The sequence below is a fragment of the Nothobranchius furzeri genome, chromosome 5, assembly GCF_043380555.1.
Source record: "Nothobranchius furzeri strain GRZ-AD chromosome 5, NfurGRZ-RIMD1, whole genome shotgun sequence".
In the NCBI taxonomy this organism is placed as follows: Eukaryota; Metazoa; Chordata; class Actinopteri; order Cyprinodontiformes; family Nothobranchiidae; genus Nothobranchius; species Nothobranchius furzeri.
Window position 1 is genome coordinate 33,814,206 of NC_091745.1, and position 21,908 is coordinate 33,836,113.

Consider the following 21,908-nt stretch of genomic DNA (forward strand, 5'->3'; position numbering starts at 1 on the left):
AGCTCGCTACTGCGGAGCTCATCACCTGTGCTGTGGTGATGTCACCTCACGCAGCATCGAAAACGCGCTCTGCGCTTTTCGGTCAGGAGATCCCTTTGATCTGCTCAAAAGTAACTGATGAGGTGAAAAGGTAAGAATCCAGGCAACAGATTTTCTGGAGAATTAAGAGGAGATGCAGGAAGATGAGAGACAGACAGGACAGGAAAATAGTTCAATAAAAACAAAAAATCAATCAATCAATCAATCAATCAATCAAAGCTTTATTTATAAAGCGCCTTCCGCAACCCTGTCAGGAAGCCCAAAGCGCTGAAAGTGAAACAAAGCGCTGAAAACAAAGTGTTGAAAAGTAAAATGTAGGTAGATTTATCTCCACGACACGTTTTTACCAGTAAAAAACATTAAGTTATACACATGTCATATTTATACATCTGATACAATTCAGATCACCTTCAAAACTCAGTCACACACCCAGGGCCGTTTCAAGACATTTTGGGGGCCAAGGCAAAATGACACCCCCCCCCCCCCCCCCCCCCAATAACTGGGCTCCCCAGAAGCCTCTGTGTAATTCATGCCCTCTCCAGTAGTGTTAGTTATACGGTGTTTATAAAAGCCCCTCAGACATTACTGACATGTTCTAATATTATCAGATGAAAAACTAAATTATCAGACATGCTGTCTCATCTGCTTCTTTTATAAACTTGCAAAAAGTAACAAAACCATTTGAAAGCCACTATTTGTGGATCCTCTGAAAGTTTCCATGGAGTGTGTGACTAGTTATTTTTTCATTGATCCTATCGTCTAATCTCACAGCTGAAACAAGCATCCTTAATAATCTGCACAGGAAGCGTACCAATGCTGTAGTAAAACAAAAGGTATAATAATTTATTATTAATAAAACCTTGTTGCAGAACTAAAGCAGAAAAATTTGATTTTGCATTAAATATGCTAAATATTTATATATGAATTGTTTTAGAGCCCTTTAATTGGCAGAATCTGATATTAATTTAGTTCTTACAAAAAATGGGTCCCAACATGGTTTGAGTGGCGTTGCCATAGTGTGACGTCATAGGCACAGATCCCCTGTCCTCTTGTTTGGAAATGGAAATATGGTCACCCTACATTAAACAAACTGTCCACCCGGGCTTTTGCGCTGCACAGAGACGCTTCGCTGCCTACGACTGAACGTCAGTTGAGAGTCAGTCTCATGCAGAATGACCAATGAAGAGAGGGCCTCAAGTTAAGACCCTCTCCTCATTGGTCAGTCCACACGAGGTGGGTCAAAGGTTACTCTGGGCGGGTTACGTGTTGTCAGGCATTCAAGTATTGAGTATATTTACTGCATATTACAGTAAAATATTCTGTATGTGACCACATTATGGTGATCCTCGGGTCGTGATGATGGAGCCCTTGAATATTGTTGCCCAGGGTACAACAAAGTGTTAATCTGGCCCTGGTTCTGCCGTCACATTCCCGCAGAAACTGGTTGATCACACCGGGGCCAGACTACTAGCATGTGGTTTTACAACCACAATGTCCTCAGAAGCAAAAACGCTTTTAAAAGGGAGGGAGGAGTCCTAACTGTTGCTGCAGGCGTGTTGTGTGAGAGTGCAGTTATATACTGGTTAATATATTTTTGGGTTCAGTTGCTTTCATGTGGCCTAATGTGAGTCTATTTGGGATCATTGGAATGATCAGCAGCATTTCTTGATGTGACTTTATGGCAGTTGCCCAGGGCATCATCACAAGTAGGATGGCATTCATTTACTTTTGTTTTATTTGGTATTTTTTCAGTCATTTTTGGAAATAGTGATCAATTTTGATTAATTCACAGCCTATGTTTAATTACATTTAAAATATATGTCAACAGATGAGATCAAACAAAACAGATGAGAATTGCCCTTAAGCTGTTTAACTTGGACCAAGCATTTTAGGTCACAGATAGATGTAGCTTAGGGTCTCTGTCTATACACCTTATAAGACAATTTAGGTGATGGCATGTTGTTTTTCTGCTATTGAACTGTTTTCTAATAATGTTGTGTTAAATAAAGTGAAGGAAGGAGAGAAATAACGTTTCCCTAGCAGTTTTTAAAAATTTCCCCATGTAATCCGATTAATCGATTAATCGTGTCGAGACCCCATCCGATTAATCGATTATCCAAATAATCGTTTGTTGCAGCCCTACTATATATATACAGACATATAATTATAAAAAATTTTATAAGTAGTCTTATTTTATATTGGGTGTCTTAATGGCTGAAAATGGATAAAAAGCAGTTACATTTTAATTTAAAGATTTGAGATTCTAGTCAAAAATAAAGAACATTCCTCCAAATGTTCTTTAATGTGATCATTATAATTCTAATGCTTAGAACTTTGTTTCTATTGTCTGCAATGCGTAGCCTATCTTTATTAAATATGTGTTTTGCTGTAAAGTGGTAATTCTCTCTAATGTGTACACAGAGGTGGACATCAGTGCTGCAGTGAAATTCCCAAGATCAGTCTGCTTTGCTAACAAATATAGTTAAATCTTACCTGCATTCTAAATAAATACCGTTAGGTGAAAACATCAGTAGGCATTGAGTTATTGATACAATCCCTAACAGCCAGAATGGAAGAAGAGTATGCTGGGTCATCCTGGATCTGAGCCTGTTCTGTGTATTTACCTACAGGATGCAATAAATGTCTACAAGGCTGAGTTTGGACCATTACATCTAAAATAAAACATACAATCAGTGATTTTTTAAATTGTTTACATTAATATACAAATTTTCTAAGTATTAACCTCACAGCAAATAAGTAGAACAATATAATAAACAGGCTTTAGTAGTTAAACAGGCATTGTGCACACAGGTGCTTTGTGTCTCGGTGCTGGTGGTGTCTAGGTCTCAGAGTTCCTGTCCTCCTGCCGTCTTCTGTTGTCCTCAGGATACGGATTGATGTTTCCTGATGATGAGGGAGGGGAAGTATGTGGGCTTCAAACTGGTCCTGGATAACAGTGGGAGACCTCCGTTGTCTGAATACTGAGGCCAGAGGGTTGGTGAGATGCAGATCTTCTCTACCTCATCTAGAAACGGAGTTGGTTCAGGGAAAACTTTTCCAAAGACCAGTTCCATGATGTCATCGCCATATTCTGCAATGATAGACAATAACTTTAATGACATATTTTGTTTACAAGCAGCTTTAGGAAAGTTGTTTCTTTAGCTTTCATGTTTATAGTCACGTTTGTGTTTGTTCACAAGTTCACTTTGCTGCAGGGACTTCATATTCTTACAAATGTAATAAAATAGTGACACTTAAATTATACAAATGACTCCTTATGAAAGGAATCTCATTAGAGAGCAGTGCAGACAGACTTACTACATGCTGCAGCTGTTTTTACAGGCCAGCTGCTGCTGAATTTGGGGAAAGTTATTCTGCACACGTCCAGATCAGATGGTTGTTTACAGAAAATAATGTAATTCAATAATTTCTAAACAGACTAAACAAGTAAAACATCAAATAAATCACTCTGCTGTCATCAGACGGAGGGATTCAGGGGGTGAGGTGTTCTTAATGATGAGGGTGGCTGAAGTGTGTCATCACTCACTTTGGTCTGGTCCAGCTACCGTTTACTCAGTAGGTGACGTGAAGCTCCAACATCTGAACGTTCTGTGTTCCTTAGAGGAGAAGAAAAGTAACATTAGCACTGGCTAAATTATTTTTTACTAGCATCTCAAGGCCTTGGAGAAGCAGCTCTTCACTTACCTAAACATCAGACCAGTTTGTCCCAGCTGAGCTCATCAGGGCTTTAGTCTGACAGCCTGTCAGTGAAACACGGCTCCAGCCTTCTGGATGTTGACTCTAAAAAGCAAAGGAACATTTTTACTTTTGTTTTAATTATTTTACAGCCGATTTTATCAGCTTTCCGACGCTCACGCTCATACAGACGGTGAGCTTTGCTGCGTCTGACTGATGCAGAGTTAGTTTTTATATCTGCAGTGAGACAAAAAACTAACCTCACTTCACTCAGAGATTGTTCTTTAAAACTATTAAATCCACTGTGTTGACGCACTTTAACGACTTTGTCACGCTGCATTTTAGCTGATATGGGACTTTATTTACTGGATGCTAAGATTACATCACACTCACGTAAAATAACACACAGGCTCTCTGCTGCTACAATCAGTGGATGTACATCTGGTGTAAAAGAAGGCGTTGATCAGAAATCACGTTTTATTCCACGAAAATCAGCCAAATCCACATTAATCTGGGTGCTAACTTTACTAGCATACTGTGCTAGCGATAGCAAGCCGGATGCTAACGTTTTAGTGCTGCTAATGCCCGTAAATCTAAAGTAAAGTTTGTCGACATTTTAGAGTGATATGAAGCTTACCGCTCTGCTGCTGTGTCCCGTTGCTGCCACATTCAGATGGAAATGACTCATTTTAGATAGATGAAGCCCTCAGTACTTACTAGCCTGGAGACACGAACGAACCGCGTGCGCACACACACACACAAACAAACACAAACACAAACAAACAAACAAACACACTACTTTTTCTTCTGTTTTTTTAGCAGTAGTGTCATCAGCTCCTGGGTTTAAATACTGCCACACCACCCTTCCTTAAAACGAGGAACAGTTTTGACCTGTGTGTGGCTAAAATAACCAGACATTCTGCATTTTTCCAATAGGACTACATAAAATCTTAGCAAGAAGAAAAAATGGCGGATTGGCTCTGTGTTTAGCTGAGGGCCATTACCATATTTGGTAGTTATCCTGACGAAATAAATTACTGATGTAATAGATAATTTGAAAAACTGAACGGGTGGACAAATATGCCCAAAACTTAATTATTAAATATCTAAATAGCAACTCCAGTGAATAATATAAGCCTTTTTGCTCACTTAGACACTTAAAATGTGAAACACACCGTGTTAATGGATAAAAAAGTGGGTTTTTCATGTTATGTCTCCTTTAAAAAAACAGCTGAAGACCCTTTTATTTAAAGCTGCTTTTAACAAAAAATCTAATTTTCTTATTTTTAACTCAAATTTTTTAATCTTTCATCTGTTTATGATCATTTATAATTTTATGACTTTTTTTTCTGATGTTAATCTAATTCTGTCTTGAGAGATGTTTATCTATTTATGATTTTATGGCTTTGTTTTATTTTGTTTCAATCTATGTGAAGCACTTTGTGATTCTATGTCTGTGATAAGTGCTATATAAATAAAATTAACTTACTTACTTGCCTTTCTCAGCCCCTCTGAGTTTGCAGGTATGAGCATAATAAATGGCTAGCTAACAGGTGCTGCTGCGCTGAAATTCACTAGTTCAGAGCAGGTCAAAAAACACGACATCCACTCTGAGTTATTGTGTATTTTGCTCAAATGTGTTTGCATATTCATAGCGTTTGCTCCCTTTGATGATATATCTACTTTACAAGTAATGCAAGTGGCCCTGTTATCATCCTTTCTTGTAAAGTAGAATCAAACTTTCGAGCATTTGTGCCGCTTAGGTGCCATGTTTCCTGCTGAGTAAATATGAAAGCTATGCTACGTCTGTCATGACCAGGGCTGAACGATTCTGGAAAATCGACAGTCGAAACATTTCACGTGAGCGGAGCCAGACTCGAAACAGAAGATGTAAAAAAATAAATTAATAAAAACTGCTTCAAAGAAATTTGCAAACACAAACTGAACCGGGCATTTGGTCTGTTAAACCATCTAGCTTGGTTCCGGCTTCAATTCCTCTTACTGCTCTGAGCCGAGAAAATGCAGTTGGTGCCCTCTGCAAAGGAGGGAGAGAGATGTAGAGGTCTGTTTGATTGATGGACCATGATCCAATCTTTAGGAATGGGACTTTTACCGTGACTGAGGTTTTTCCAGGGTTGTATGTTTCAGAGACAAAGATTTATATTAATCGACTCAAATGTTAAAAATAAATTTAGAATTACAATACATGACCTGGGATCCATCTAATTTAGTGTTTTTGTCTCCATCAGTTAACCTTCCATCTACTCAAACACTCATGATCAGACTTATGGTAAGCAAACTTGGTGATTAATAGTACTACGCTAACTCATCTGTAGTTTTTAACACTACAGTTTTACTTGAATAAATGTAATGTTTCCTGGTTTGTGTTGAAACCTTTTAGGTCAATGCTGCGTTCCCGTTCAACTGCAGAGGTCACGGAGCTCCGTCGCTGTCTGTCCTTCAAATCCTGAGCGTTAATATTCACCCAAACACGGAGAAGGTCTGGGAGAAGGAGATCCCTCCTTTGCTTTCGCAGCTAGAAGGTACGGAAATACATTTATGCGACTTTATTCATATTAAGCCACGATTTTTTGAGCAGGACTGGGCCTTACGCTTGTTGGCTGGATAAAGAGTGGCACATGAAATTCAAACGTGGGTACACGATCCCAGCTGGTTGACGGTTGTATTATTTTTATTTAGATCAACATGCCTGGCAAGTAAGTCTGGCCTAGCTAGTGAGAGCTGAATTAGACCAGTTCTTGGGTCAAAACAATAATGAAATAAAACAATTACCCTCACATCTGCGTTTTTGAAACATCTGTTCCTAACTTGACTGTATAACTGCAGGAATCTTCTGGCTGTTTTTGCATTTATAAAGTTCTCTGACTTTACGATGTTGTTGTTTATCAGAATCAACAGCAGAGAGCCTGGATGAGGGGTGGGATGACCAGATACTAAAGGTAACTGAGTGAAAATGTCATTTACAATCATTCCCTCTTAAATAATAGGTTGTTTACTTTTAGATAGGAGGAAGCAGAGACTCAGCTTTCATTTCAAATGTTGATTTGGTAAAAATTAAAGCCTGAAATTGTCTCCAGCTGTTGTCTAAAACCCTGGCATCAGTTCACGATGACAAGTGGGTGTGTCAGCTGGCAGCTGAAGCAACGAGATACCTCTCTACGTACAACAACGCCCTGGAGGAGAAGGTGAGTGTCATTACTGATGGGCAGGACTCGCTTCTCCAAATCAGATACTCTATAGATGCTTGTCAGATATTTAATCACTTTATGAGGATGTGCACTGTGCAAGGAGAGCAGACCCAGTTGAGAAAACCTTTCAGATCAAATATATGCTTACATGCAGAGTTTTCAGTTTTATTACAGAAGAACATTCTTGCTGTTTGTCATCATTTTCTTTAGTTTCATATTTTCTACTCCTAATTCAATACCAGCCTCAGTCGTGCTCTCCGTCAGTTTTTACCGCCTCCATTCTGACGGATCAATGCAATCTTTCCCTAAGTCTGGATGTGTCTTAGAAGCATCAGGCCTGAGTTTTACAAGTAAATTCAGTCCTAACAATTCCAAATGTCTTCTGATGTTTCCTATCACAGTATATTGTATCATCTTCACAGTATTCTCATCCATATCGTATTGATCCATGACTATACGGTCTTACTTATAACCAATTCAATTCAAGTTTATTTATAAAGCGCCAAATCACGACCAGAGTCGTCTCAAGGACCTTCACACAGTAAACGTTCCAACACAGGTCAGTTCATTAAGCCAATCAGTAAAAGGTTTCCTATATAAGGAACTCAGCAGGTTGCATCGAGTCACTGACTAGTGTCAGAGTCTTTACAGCAATCCTCATACTAAGCAAGCATGCAGTGACAGTGGAGAGGAAAACTCCCTTTTAACAGGAAGAAACCTCCAGAGGATCCTGGCTCAGTATAAGCAGCCATCCTCCATGACTCACTGGGGATGGAGAACACACACACACACACAACTCACACACACCTAGCTGGAGGAGGACATAAACACACACATACATGTATACCGGGTAGTGTTTCTATGGTTACATTGTGATTTCTTAGTAAATATTCTATTTGGTGAGAGATAAACTTTATTGTATTTATCCTAGTGAATCTATAATTAAATGGGTAAACTAGTAGTAGCACATTAAATGTCAAAGAGTAAAATGTTATTATCAGGAGAGGAAGAATGTTCAAGTCACATGTGTCAGACACGAGGCCTGCGGGCCAGATGTTAGCTTCTGGTCATTTTTGATGGGAAACTTGGCCATTTGGTATGCTACACTGTGTACTTATCAAAAGGATTTTAACGTTTATCCCATCTTCAGAGTTTCCTGTATCGATGTATCGGAGTGACTCTTCAGCATTGTTTCAATAAGGAGGTGGTAAAAAAGCAGCTGCAGGAAGTCCTCCTTACAGCACGACACAATGATGCTCTTGAAAGAGAGGTAAGAAAGGCGGACAAAACTCAAGCCTTGTTGCTTTGGTACAGTTTGGTGTGCACTGGCTTTAATGTCAGGATTTTATCATTTGGATTGAATTCCTTCCATTACCTTTTTATTAACTATCTGTATGTTGCATTGCTGTTTTTCTTGTTGCACTGTTGGCTTGACTCTTGTTGTACAGCACCTTCATACAACTTTGTTTGTTTTTAAAGAGTTTTATAAAATAATTGACATATTTTCTGTTTTCAGGGAGTTGCCATGGGCGTCGGTTTGTGTGCCAACAGCCACTTAGAGGGAACTTTAGCCAAGCTCGATGACTTTAGCAAATCAGAAGCCTTCAAAAAGTCACCAAGTATCTTCAACTTGCTAAAGGTCATTTAAACATCTCAATATTTTTGTGGGATGGATGGAGGAAAATGGCTTCACTCCCTTTCTTTTCCACCACAGGAGCGTAACGATGTTGAGGTGGAGAAAGTTAAAAGCACATTAATTCTGTGCTATGGACAGGTGGCCCTGAACGCACCACCAGAAAAGATTCTCAACCGCATCGATCAGGACATCTTACGCTCCATCAGTAAACACTTCAATACCAAGGTAACACACCACACAGTCCACAAGGGGCTTGATTTTCCTACGACCCCGTCATGTTGGTTACTGAATGTCAGATTTTATCATCGGTTTGATCCAACGGCTCGAGATGAACAGGTCGAGTTTGGAAGGAACAAACTCGACCTGTTCATCTATGCTCTCTTTCTCATCCTCTTTCTTCCTTGCTCTCTCTCTCTTACGCCCGGAACACGCCGGACACGGAAGCGTGACGATGAGCTGTGGAACGACGAGCGCTTCTAACCGGCGCCCTTATTAACATACGCTCTCGGTCACTTCAGCACCACGAAGCAATCGTTTCGGCGTGAGCTCTAGTTTTTCGTGAGCTGTGACTGAGCTGCCTCAATTCTGGCAGGAAGTCAAACCAAAGCAGAAGAGGCAGGCTGGTAAATTTAACAAAATAAAAGAGAAATTTCAAAATAAAACTCCACGATTGATAAATGTGGTGATTTTTGTGTATCTGAACGGTCTAGAGGTGAAAATGAACACACACACACATTCCTTTGGAGAAATGGCATTTCCATCATTTTAAATTCAGTTTTTACAGCAAAAGATGGATTTTATAAATGTGAATAAAAACAAATACACAGCAGCAGGATCAGCACAGTTTCTGATATCAACAAGCGGGGCACACTGGTCACACACACACACACACACACGCGCGCACACGCACACATACACATAGAGAGCGAGCAAGGGCTCGGAGGTGGGGTTGGGGTGTTTAGAAAACGGTAGATGTGAGCAGAAGCGCTCGATGTGTTCCGGGCATTTCTGTCTCTTTCTGTCGCTCTCTGTCTGTCTCTTTCTCTGTCTGTCGCTCTCTGTGTTTCTCTCTCTCTGTCTTTCTGTCTCTGTCTGTCTGTCTCTCTGTTTCTCTCTCTCTCTCTCTTTTATTTATACACACACACACACATTTAGGTGTGGATAACGGTATTGCTTGCTTTCTAGTTTTATTATAAGGATTAAGATGTTTCATTACTTTTGTGGTAACTCCTCAGAGATCATGACAGTTGAGCCGATGCGTTCCTGTAGCGTGTCCGCAGTAAACCAGCTCTCGCCTCTCTCTTTATGCAGGTTCTGGGGATTAAAGTAGAGACAAAGGTATAGTTACAGGAACACAGGGGCTTTGATTTTCTGTCTTTGTTTAAGTTCTTATCTGTTTCATCTTAATCTCCTTTCCTAGTGTTTGCTTTCTGTCGGCCACACTTGTGATGTCAGATTTAGTTCATTAGTCAGGCGTTTGGTTCATAATAAACTGTAATTATTGCTACAGCTACGTTTTTCACCACTCTTCATTCTGGTTTAAATTCACGAGTTGAAAGGATTTAAACTTTTTTGACAAATAACAAATTGTACCAAATTGTCTTAAGTTAACACTGACAGCTTTTTGTCTTGTTTTAGCTGTTTCCCTGCTTCATAAGTTGGTCATAAGAAGGTCCGACAATATTAAGAAAGAGCAGGTCAGAGATGGCAGTTGAGGCTCGGTTTGTGGCGTAAATGATGTTAATCTGGCATAAACCCGTAATCTAGACAGACTGGCGCAGTGAGTTCCTGGATCCTGCTCATAAGGTTGTACGGTAAGCCCCGCCTACCTTACCACCTATTGGTGGGTTTGATCCAGCTCTGAGTTACACCAACACATCTGATTGTTTTCTTAATTACCATAATTTAGCAACCCTAATCGGCCACGGGAACAGAACAATTATTTATTTTCCCATAAATACCACCATTGTCTTTGTTTTTAGCGAATGTAGTCTTCTAAGTTCTTCAGTGACATCACAAAAGCTTCAGCTACTCCTCAAGCTGCTACTAAACCCGAAACTTGGTCAAAATTCTAAGTAGGAGCTACATTTTAGCGTCATCAGGTGATGAAACAGCAAAACACATCTGCTGTTTATTATCCTTTTATTGTGAGTCATAGAGTACGTGTAAGTAGTGGAGGCAGGGTCCGTCTTTCTTCGACCTTCCTCTCTCTGTCCTCTGGACCGGTGTTCAGAAGCTCACCAGTAACCCGGACTCGGTGTGATGAGGCTGTTTTCGTTTCTCACTCATCTCTAACACTTGGTGTTTCCAGACTTCTGGCTCCGCTGGTGCTTCTTGGGTTGGATCCTGCAGACTGATTGCTGTTGTGTTAATCTTCTAATTCTGCAGCTCTGACTTCCACTTTCTCTCCATCCAATGGCATGGAGGGTATATCTGCGCCATCACTGGAGTGATTACAGTGACTCTGAGCTAGTTTGGGCTTTGGCATAGAACTGCTTTTTGTGTGCATCATGACTACCTAAATTCCACCTGCCTTAATAGTTTTAAGTTAATCTTTGTACTTTTTAAATAACCGTGTGTTTATCTCTAAGTCCTCTGTTTGCGTTACTCCCATGTGTGTGTGTGTGTGCGTGTGCGTGTGTGTGTGTGTGTGTTTTTCTGTGATTCAGGACCTGACTATGAAACTCAGTTTGATCCAGAGTGTCGGCCTCATAGCCAGAGCCATCAGCGAGTGTGTGAAGAAACAAGGCTACGTCTTCTCCCGCAAACAGGAGCTGATCAGCGTTATGTTGGTCTGTAGTATGATCACAACATCAAAGCCAAACTTGACTTCAGATTAATTCTACGGTTAATTTGTTATCCCACCGCCTGTTCACGCGACTCCAACCATCAGGATTTCATCAAGTCAGAACCAACTGATTCCATGAGAACTCCAGTACGCCACCTGGTGATGACCACCTGCTCCAACCTCATGTATCCTTCATTTCAGTGAGACGGTGATGCTTGCGGTGACTCTGCAGGATGACCTCATAAGCTGCTCAAGCCTTACCTCACACACACTAGCTTTCACTCATAAATCATGTTCCTTTAACTGTGAGCGCTTCAGACCTCTGGACCCTCCACTCAGTGAGAGTGAGAACTTTGACCTGCTGAAGGTGTGTGTGAACAGTGTGTTTTCTCTCCCACCTGAAACACACACTCCAGAGAAGACAAAGGAGGAGGAGATCCTCGACCCTAAGCAGAGAAAGGTGCTGTGGCGTAAGCCAACATTTCAGAAGGCGGCGATGTAACTAAACAAACGTTCTCTGACTGATCTGTCCAGGTTTTGTACAGAGACACACTGGCCTCTCTGCAGGAGCTGCTAAAGAGCATCCTGGCCCGAGATCACACACCTGAGGGTTTGCAGAGTGTCTTTAAGGTGAGGTGTGAGGTCATAACTACCCTGCAAAGGTGCATCGTGGATTTTTCAGGTGCTTTCTGGTGTTGGCTTGTACTGGAAGACAGTTCAGCTGTGCTACAATAAGTCATATTTACCCATAAAGCCCCTCCTCTAAGTTGGGTCTTTAGTTTAACATGAAGGTGAAAGGGTCAGGTTAGTAATGTTCTCCTGTGAGCTGACTTGTCTGGCGTGGCGTGTCTTTTTGTTCTCGCAGCACATCGAGTCATGGCTCAGCTCTGGGCAGGATCACGAGAGAGAGAGAGCCATCGCTTCCACCGCTCACATATTGGCTTTTTACCTGGATAACCTGAACGTCAAGGTACGCACCGCCTCAGGACTGTGGCTCTTAAAAGATCAAACATTCTGTAAACAAATCTCTTTAAACTTAACCATTTAACCTGGAACCCAAACTAAACTGTTTCTATGACTCAAACCCGATCTTCTGCTTCAGAGCATGGTGTCGTTCCACAACCTTGGAGCTCTGCTGGGTCGACTGTCTCCACGGTGTTCTGACCCGCTTCCTGCTGTACGCACGGCGGCAGTCGACTGTATTTACACCCTCCTGTGCATACAGCTACGGTATGAAGGTACGCTCATTTGGGACCTTGAGTGTTTAACACCAGAAGTTTTTTGAGATTTACGCCACTAGGGATGTAAAAAGTATCAATATCACAATATATCGTGATATATCGTATCGTCTCCCCTGTATTGTGATACGTATTGTATCGCCTGAATTTCACCAATACATACCCCTGTACGCCACCAGTCGTGATTGTTTCTAAAGTCTCCTTCCAAAGTGGAGATTTTTAAATGTTCCGTTGTCAACATTTGCTTTTGTAAATAACCGGAGTTTTCGGCCCACTGCCCTCGACCCAACGGCTCTGACATCACACACGTGTGACCTGTGCTTACACCCTTTTACTCGCTCCGATCCTGGTCTATGTAGAAGGCCAAGGACAACGCTGACCCCTACTTCCACCAAACACAAAAGCGTTGTGGAACGTACTTCACAGCAATGAGCCACCGTTAAGGTGGACCGGTTCCTTTCCACCAGCCACCAAGTGTAACATTTTGGACGTCATTTTTACGCACTATGCTCACAAAACACGTCAATCTCTACGGTGCAGATTGGGCCAGACAGGAAGTCAAACACGAAAGTAGTTTAAATTATATGGAAACTTTCAAAATAAAAGTTACATACGGATTTCCTGTAGCTTAACCAGTAAAAATGAGGTCGTTTTCTGTGAAACCTCCGTAGTCGAGGGAAAGAGATCAGAAAATAAACACTGACCTTTTTGGATACATGCAGCCATCTTTCTCCCTGCTTATCGTGTGAACTTCTGAAACCACGCGTGATGTTGTAATTCCCCTGTGGTTTTGTGACCTCGCAGGGCCAGCTGCGTGGAATGCTTTTGCTCTCGTTTCACGTCTGAAATGCTCCGGTTTGGAAGGGAGCTCACGGGTAAAACACCTCTAAAGCATTACACGTTGCTTTAGCTCTCGGTGGAAAGGGGGGGCCTAGTCCACCATCTAGTTTCTGCAAAGATGCTGATAAAACCACTGCCACCTTCAGGCTTAGCATACTTGGAATCGTTTTTTTACTGAAAACAAGGTGGTGTTGACCCAAGGCTGCTGGGAGGATATTTGGTTTTACAAAAACTCAGCTACGTGTGCACATGGCCTCAGATTCACACGTTTCCCAATATTCTGTCGTGTACTTCAGTGTATTCTTCAGGAATCCTGTTACTCATTTGTTTGTTTTTAAAGTAGATGTTTAAACTTAGGATCCTCGTATTGCGAATTATCGTTGTCATACATGTACGCAGCATTCATGCTCCTTTTGTGAAGGTCAGCTGTCATGCTGTTTAATTATTGCTTTTGTTCGTAGGCTTCTCGTTGGATTATAAAGATGATGCTGTAGAAGGTTTGATGAGTCTAAAACAGCAGCTGGACCACCCGGATCATTCAGTTCTTTACAAGACCTGCTCAGACCTCACTAAGGTACTTTTAAGACTCTGGCTTAAACTCAAAATACACGATGTTCTTACTTAACAGTTACTTGTTCACTGTTGTGGTTCTCACCGTCAAGCCTCTTTCCCCTCAGGGTGTATCTGCATTTATATATAATAGGATCATAAAACCAGAGTAAAGTTCATAGTGGTGGTGACAACATCTAGTCCAGTGCATTGGTGTGTAACAGCATCTTTCCTGTGTGTGTCAGGTGATGACTAAACGTCTGCATCAGCAGCAGCTGACGACGTTGGTGTTCATGCTGTTTGAAGGGCTGGTGGACAGTCAGACCAACTGCTGCAGAGCTTCATCGGTCATCTTAAATACTCTGTTGAAGAACAGAGGAGCAGGACTGCAGGATCTGGTAACACACACACACACACACACACACACACACACACACACACACACTCAACTCTCTCTCGCTCTCTCTCTCGCTCTCACTCTCTCTCACTCACTCACTCACTCACTCACTCACTCACTCACTCACTCACTCACACACACACACACACACACACACACACACACACACACACACACACACACACACACACACACACACAGTCTTACAGACTCTCACTCTCTCTCTCCCTCTCTCTCTCTCACTCTCACACACACACACACACACACACACACACACACACACACACACACACACACTCACACACACACAATTTGCACCATCACTGGTTCAGAGCTGCAGAGGTTAGAGATGACTGATGTGTGCTCTGGTGTTGCAGGTCCCAGAGGTGCTGGAGGTTTTGCACGTGCGTCTGCAAAACATCACAGATGAGCAGGTAAAATACAATTTATGAAATATTAGCTGTACAAAAATTTAAAATATCAACATAAATGTTTTGCTTGCCGAGCTCAAAGGTTTGATTCACTGAGAAACCGTGTAATAGGGCCGGTCGCTCCCGAGTTTCATATGCATCCCCCGTTCTTTGCACTAGCTGCAGAAAGGAAATGATCAGGTCAGAAAAAAATATTCATGGCCCCGCCCACTTTGGCTTGCGACTTTTGGTTTAGTGTCTACGAGAGAGCAGAGCACGTCTTGGCTAGTAGAAGCTAACCGTTAACATTAGCAACTCCATAATATGGCAGAACTCCTTCAGGTTTGTTTTATTTGCATCAAGAAAAAAGAACAAAAAGAGCTCTAGAGTCACAGATCTGATAGCCAATCAGAGGCGAGGCATTTGCAAATACTGAAGATTAATGAGCAAGACTCTGAAGACATTAATTTATACCAGACCACAGCAGATTTATTGAAATAAAGAGGCTTTTAAGGTGGTCACATCACAAACGCCCTTTAGTTTTTGTGAACAATGTTTTTGTTTGATTTCTTCAACATTTGTTCCCTTTTTAATTATTATAATGAAATAACTCATGGATCCTTATAGGTGAGAGTAGCAGTGGCACAGACTGTACTGATCCTGGCTTCTCAGCATCTGCAGACGGTTATCAACACACTCGTGAACCAGCCACTTCCTTATGACAGGTATTAAACGTCCAATCACAAAACCACTTTAGTCTTGTTCCTTTCTGTCTCTGTTGCTGCTGCTTGTATGTCTTATGCTAACAACCTATTGTCTCTGTGAAGCTGGACCAGTGAAATGTGGATGGCTTTGGGAGCTGATCCCATCATAGCCAATCAGATCATAGAGATGGTGATGGAGAAACTCGCCATCACGGCACCATATGTGGACAAGAAGGAGTCGATGATGAGGGGAGGAACAACAAAGGTTGCCACCAGTCAGCCGCTGGCTGTAAGTTACACCGATGAGTGATGTTCACGGTCATCACCTTTGTAACCCTCTGAGTGGTAAAGGCAGAGGGAACTTTGCTAACAGGCTGAGGGGACACGCAAATGAAGGTTTTCTATAGACAAAGTTTACTGAGAAACTTGAGTTTTACTTGTCATTTTTTAGTAGAATGGATCACTGAGTGTTTCATGCAGGCTGAACATGAAAAAAGTCTCCTACACCTATCTCCTGCTTAAGCTTCTGATAGAAAACAGGCGGTGAACTCTAGGATTAGAACATCCTGACAGATCTACGTCACACTGTCACTAACGTTCATGGACTCACGACGGGGAAGCTGTTGTTGGTTTAGTGTACAGGAAACATCTCGGCTAGTAGAAGCTAACCGTTAGCATTAGCAACTCCACCACACAGCAGAACTCCTCCAGGCTTGTGGTATTGGTGGAGATAAAACATTAACGTCACAGAACAGAGTCGGGGGTAGAGTCTTGTTGCTGTTAGCCAATCAGAGGAGAGATGTCCAAATATCAGGAAGTAAGACTCCATCCTCCCGTCTTCAGCCCAACTGATCTGGCTCACTTCTACTTCCTGAAACAGGAGCGCCAGAGCTTTTTTCCCCACAGAGATCGATTTAGCGCCTCAGCTATCCCGCTGCTACAAACATAACAAGGTGGACTGGTGCCGATAGGAAAAAATGTTTGTTCATGTTTTCAGGTCAGACACCAGTGTGTTAGTCTCCACAGACGTCATTTATCCACCTTGTTCCTAGCGTCTGAGCCCGACTTGTGCCCTGATTTTATTTTATTTTTTTTTTACATGGAGACCATTGATGCATGCAACAGAGGGTTGTAGACAATAATTTGCCATTTCAGTGCATCTTAGTTAAAATGATAATATTCGGCCTAAAACTGTCAGTGTTGCGCCCTCTTCAGGTAAAACCTCTGCACTACTTTTGAATTAAATCTGCCATCACCATTGGCTAAGAGGTGTACTATGAGGTTAACTGGTACCATATGATGTCACTGTGAGCCAGTGTGTGTATTTGTTAGCGGCTCCGCCCTCTCGGGCTGCGTGACAACGCCTTCTTGTCGCACATTTTTCAAACCAGAAATGGGAGTTGAGTTAGACTCTAGTAGGGGATGACTTTCTCTATCTCGGTTACGTCTGACGGCGTGGCAAGAGCTCCGATAGTAATGAGGTTGGTGGTGTTTTGTTGAAAGAGGTGGGACACCGTCTTATTTACTTAAAAGCCGACGTAGCGCTGAGTCAGAGCCTTAAATCCCTCGTCACCACGCCTGGGTTTTAGCTTCTACATCAGGTGAAATACAAACAGCAGGTTGTTCATGGAAGGTAGCTTTTATCCGATTTTATATCTGCATTTATACTGAAAGTAGTTTATTTTATTACTGCTTTAGATAATCAGGTGTTGTGTAGAAGGTTGTATCACAAGATTCATGATGTCATTGTGTAGGAATACAAGGATCGGGAAAATATGCTTGTTTGTATAAAAGTGCAGCATGGGATGTTTTTCTGGAGCATTTTTCACCATGCTACTTAAAATTCTCCACAAACTGATGGCAAAAAATCAAATCAATGCTTTGTCCAAAAGATGAATAATTTCAATCATCTCTGAAGCATACAGCCATGGTAAAATCTCATCCAGTCTTAACGATTGGACCATAACCCTTCCATCAGACTGCTCCTCTGAACATCTCTCACCACGCTACGCATAACTCCCTCTGTGCACGAGTCGCACACTCGTGTCTCGGAGCAGCCAAACTGGAAGCCAGCTGAGCTGCCTAGCGCCACAGGTGGATTGTCCCGTTCTGCTTTCAAATCTGATTTAAGGAGTTGCTTAACATGTTCTGTTTAGAGTCTGGTTCTGTTCTTGTAGGGAAACATTTGGGTGGCGGACCTGTTGTCTTGGAACGCAGCCTGTAGGGCTGGCAGAGCTGTGTGTGTATTGTAACAAGGGGAGGAGGTTCGGTTCGGGGTGGGCTCTGGGTCCAGCCGGTCCTGTTTCTTCAGACAGGCACACACACGTGTGCTGCACTATTTTCTGTGAGCATCAGATCTGATGACTCTAGCTTGAGAAAAGTGGGTCTCACCTTTTTGAATCCTTTGGTTTGATGTAGTTACGGCAGTAAAACATCACACACAGCACCTTTAATAGATGTTGCTTCCTGCAGACGCTGATGAAACGTTTGGTTGGTGTCCTGAGATAGTGTGACTGAGGAGTTTTCTGTTTTCAGATGACATGTGGCCTAAAAGAGCTGTTATTAAACGGTCAGACTCAGGAGCCGGCGGTCGGTGTGTTTCCTCAGCTCTTTTCCTGCCTCACCGTCAGACTGGGAGCGAGTGTGGGAGTCGCTGCACCAAAGGACAACACCCACAAACACACCACCTCCATCCACGTAGCAGGGTACATGTCTGCTGTAATGCTGCAGCCATTCGTGACTTCTGTCATGTAATCTGGTTATTTTGGTTCTAGGGTCGCAGCTGATGCGCTCAGAATCCTGTTAGCCCGAGCTCAGTTAGATGAAGTCATGAAGCGCCTGGAGGAAGAAAACGCCTGGGATGTGATGAAAGAGCAGAGCACACACGTTCAGGGTGTGACCCTGTTGGCAAGGTAAACACACACACACACACACACACACACTCTATTCCCCTCTGTGTGTCCTGTTGATGTTGGCTCAGCCTTTAATTCACTTCTTTTAGTTGAATTAATAGTTTTTCTGTTTTTTTATTCCTCTGTTTCATTGAAGCCTGTTTATGAACTCTTTAATGAAGACTTTGTACACTGTTTGGTTTTTAATGGGATAGCCCTGGTCTTCCTGAGAGACATACACACTCTTGAGTGCGTGTGCACGAGTCATTTTAATTTTGTGACGGTGTTTCTAATCTCAGGTTTTCCTTATTTAATCATGAAAGAGCTTTAGAAACGACACCCTGGGTTTGCTCATGTTCTCTCCAGAGCGATGGCGAAGCATGCCGGTCCCAGGTTGCCAGCCATCGTCGAGTGTCTTTGTCCATCTTTGAACAACATCTACGAATGTCAGAGAATTACCGTCACGGCTTTCTTCTCAGAGGTGAGTTTAAAACAGCCGTTGCTGTTTATCTTCCGGAGTCTGAAGTTTAGTTTTGAAGAACAATGATGATTTGTGATCCCAGCTGTTGAACCATCACGTTGTGACTGAGCTGATGTTGATAGACGTGTTGATGAACAACATGATGGAGAGGATCTCGGATCCGTGCTCCACAGTTCGCATGTTGGCCGTGCGTGGACTGGGCAACATAGCAGATGGCTCTCCTGAGAAGGTACACACTCTTAAACGATAACACACACTTCTTTATTCAGTCGCTGTCGGCTCATTTCAAACTTTTTACCGCAAGGTGAATAAATATGCCAAAGAGCTGCTGGCAGCCATGAGCTCAGGGATGGAGGAAAAAGATGATCCAGGTGAGTTGAGAGGGCAGGTAACGCTTTAGTCCATCAGGTAAAATGTTGGTGTCTTCTACAGGAAAACTCATAACTCTAGAAGCCATGTCTGGTCTGTCCAAAGTTCTCCTGCATTTGGACAAGAAGAACGTCCACTTACTGGTAGTCTACATATTCATGAAGATCAAACCGTTCTTGGAAAGCGTAGGTTTTTACCTTTTATGGCGTACGAGTAAAGTGATCTTCTCTCCTCTTTGGTCCCAAACACATCCAGACATGTAACTCTTAGCTGTTTCCAGGACAACGATGAGATCCGATGTGCTTCCATCCTTCTGATGGGGAACTTGTCCAAGTTTGGCTCAGGAGAGCAGGTGTTCAAGGACCAGATTCACAATGTTCTGGTCAGCTTACTGTTGCACCTAGTGGACCCAAACCTACAGGTGGTGAAGGTACAGGAGGACACACAAGATGGACGTGTGTGGTTGAGCCTCAGCAGTAGGGGCTGCCATTGAGCTTGTTTCATTCTTGGGCTTTTTGTTGTTGGACCTCACAGGCATGCAAGTTTGCAATGCGAGTGTTCGCTCCTGTGGTGGGGTCAGAGCACATCACAGCCATGTTTCAGAACCACCTGCATGACGACAAGAGCCTGCACTACGGAGAGTTCATCAATGATCTCACCAAGTACCTGGTGAGGAAACCAAACAGATCTTTAGTGTCGTCGACCATCAGGACACAACGTGGTGCCTGTGATTCTCACCGAGCATTTTGTTGGTTGTAGATCCAGGATTTTCCCTGCATGCTGAACTTCTACCACATCTCAGTCGTCCAGTTCTTCAAGAGCAACTGGCCTGAGATCAGAGCAGCTGCTGCCATGTTCATAGGTACCTCAGCACCCTACAGCAACCCCGTAACACTAACAGGCCCGCCCTGGAGACCCAAAGTCTCAAACACTAAACAGTTATCCTCTCAACAACCACGATGATCATTTAGATACAATTCAGTTTTGACTTCAGAAATGCAGAACATCATGTAGGACGGAGTAAAAGAGCTAATGGTGTGTCTGTCATCAGGGTTCCTGCTGGGAAATCTTCAACAGGAGCACCGCTGTCACATCAACACGGGCACCATCACTAAAGGTGATGCTCCTCCCATTTCTGCCTCAGTTAAGCTGCTCCGTGTTGTTTGGTTGTATTTATTTACGCGTTTCTTCACAGGTTTAGTGATGTTGCTCCAAGATCCAGATCCTTTGGTGAGAGTGAAGGCTGCTGAGGCAATGGGACACTTCCAGTGACACCACCAGACCGTAGCGCTCTGTTACTATTTAAATGTAGAGTTCGTACATGTTTCAGTTCACCGTGACGATTTGTGTTAAAATACATGCAATTTAAAAACATCCAAGAAAACCAAAAAGGACCAAGACAAGAGAAGAAACCAAACTTTATTTATAACAAATGTTTCTGCGATGAGCGGATAGTAGCTAGGTACACGAGTCGTTATTACAGGTAGATGTTAGCGACGTGTGTGTGTGTGTGTGTGTGCGTGCGCGCGTGTGTGTACGTACATGTCATAACAGTAAATAATAGTCGCAGCAGATCTGGGACGAGTCTGAAGGCTCGTAGCTCAGAGCTTGTTTCATGCTAACCTCCAGCCATAACTAAACTCATTTTACTTTAGTACCAGCAGGTTTTACTCTGACAGACGTGACGCTGCTGCTAATAAGCTAACCGACTTGTTGAGAACAACAAAAGTGCAGACTTGAGTGGTCTTCTCCTGTTTAGATAGCTGGGTTTCTGTGGAAAGAGCGTTGACAGTTACTCCGGATTCTTCATTCGTGGTTTGGATGTGTTGATTTTGATCAGACGGAGGTGCTAACGGCTAGTCATAGCTGCCACCGTTAGCTACCGATAGCCAGCTGCTGCTTACATTGACAAACATAAACCACTAAAATATCTATTTATTTATAGGAGTTGTTTTAAGATGGCAGAATTCCTTGGACTAGCTGTTAGCTCATCAATCCAGTTAGAAGTCATCTCTTTTTCACCAAACTGAGGCCATTTAATAAAAAGTAACTACTTTAAGGATATGAACGGTTTTAAACACGACTACGACCCCGGTGTTGTGACGTAGAGCACCGCGGGTTTCACCGAGCGTCCAGCCAGGGCTAAAGGCGCCGTCCCCGACGACAGCGGCGCTGTGGATGTTTCCATGCTGATGGTGTGTGTGTGTGTGTGTGTGTGTGTGTGTGTGTGTGTGTGTGTGTGTGTGTGTGTGTGTGTGGTTTTAGGGGACTGCTTCACAGGTGCTTGTGATGGTAAACGTGAGTGTTTCTCTGTCATTGATGCCTCTGAACACGTCCTGAACGGATTAGTTTTTGTTGAGTTTGGTTAGCGATGTGTTTCAATGAACGGGTGAAAAGCTGATCCTTCTGTTGCACTTTTCAACCTGATCTGATCTGAGCTGAGTAGTTCCAGATAAACGGTTTCCGTAGCAGCCGGGAGCTCCCAACTGATCGCCATTCGGTCCCTCCTGGATTTGATCCCTTTCTCAACGGGAATCTCAGGAATGATCCAAGGAAATGTTTTCAGACTTGGCTCAAATGTCGACTTGCACAAGAGATGACATTTTAAACATGAAGGTAAACTGGTCTCAGTCCGTTTTGAATAAGACCGCAGGGCTGTGC

The 21,908-nt window shown here is 42.7% G+C and overlaps 1 protein-coding gene across 2 annotated transcripts in view; it reads left to right on the forward strand.

Annotated features, from left to right (window-relative positions):
* LOC139070020 (maestro heat-like repeat-containing protein family member 1) overlaps positions 1-20,750 on the forward strand; it is a 34,096-nt gene extending 13,346 nt beyond the window's left edge. The window contains exons 16-45 of one of the 2 annotated variants that reach the window (XM_070551577.1): positions 5,985-6,025; positions 6,137-6,278; positions 6,646-6,695; positions 6,834-6,941; positions 8,095-8,214; positions 8,461-8,583; positions 8,659-8,805; positions 9,892-9,918; positions 11,250-11,372; positions 11,474-11,553; positions 11,687-11,828; positions 11,903-11,998; positions 12,234-12,338; positions 12,471-12,606; positions 13,908-14,020; positions 14,241-14,393; positions 14,770-14,826; positions 15,430-15,527; positions 15,630-15,795; positions 18,042-18,211; positions 18,281-18,418; positions 18,764-18,878; positions 18,961-19,107; positions 19,183-19,249; positions 19,311-19,432; positions 19,528-19,677; positions 19,782-19,916; positions 20,007-20,109; positions 20,299-20,364; positions 20,443-20,750. In XM_070551577.1, the coding sequence (XP_070407678.1) occupies positions 5,985-6,025; positions 6,137-6,278; positions 6,646-6,695; positions 6,834-6,941; positions 8,095-8,214; positions 8,461-8,583; positions 8,659-8,805; positions 9,892-9,918; positions 11,250-11,372; positions 11,474-11,553; positions 11,687-11,828; positions 11,903-11,998; positions 12,234-12,338; positions 12,471-12,606; positions 13,908-14,020; positions 14,241-14,393; positions 14,770-14,826; positions 15,430-15,527; positions 15,630-15,795; positions 18,042-18,211; positions 18,281-18,418; positions 18,764-18,878; positions 18,961-19,107; positions 19,183-19,249; positions 19,311-19,432; positions 19,528-19,677; positions 19,782-19,916; positions 20,007-20,109; positions 20,299-20,364; positions 20,443-20,519 (3,317 nt within the window). In that variant the 3' untranslated portion in view covers positions 20,520-20,750. The remainder of the gene's footprint in view (positions 1-5,984; positions 6,026-6,136; positions 6,279-6,645; positions 6,696-6,833; positions 6,942-8,094; positions 8,215-8,460; positions 8,584-8,658; positions 8,806-9,891; positions 9,919-11,249; positions 11,373-11,473; positions 11,554-11,686; positions 11,829-11,902; positions 11,999-12,233; positions 12,339-12,470; positions 12,607-13,907; positions 14,021-14,240; positions 14,394-14,769; positions 14,827-15,429; positions 15,528-15,629; positions 15,796-18,041; positions 18,212-18,280; positions 18,419-18,763; positions 18,879-18,960; positions 19,108-19,182; positions 19,250-19,310; positions 19,433-19,527; positions 19,678-19,781; positions 19,917-20,006; positions 20,110-20,298; positions 20,365-20,442) is intronic. The other variant, XM_070551578.1, reaches the window with a different exon arrangement.
* Positions 20,751-21,908: the final 1,158 nt, after the last annotated feature.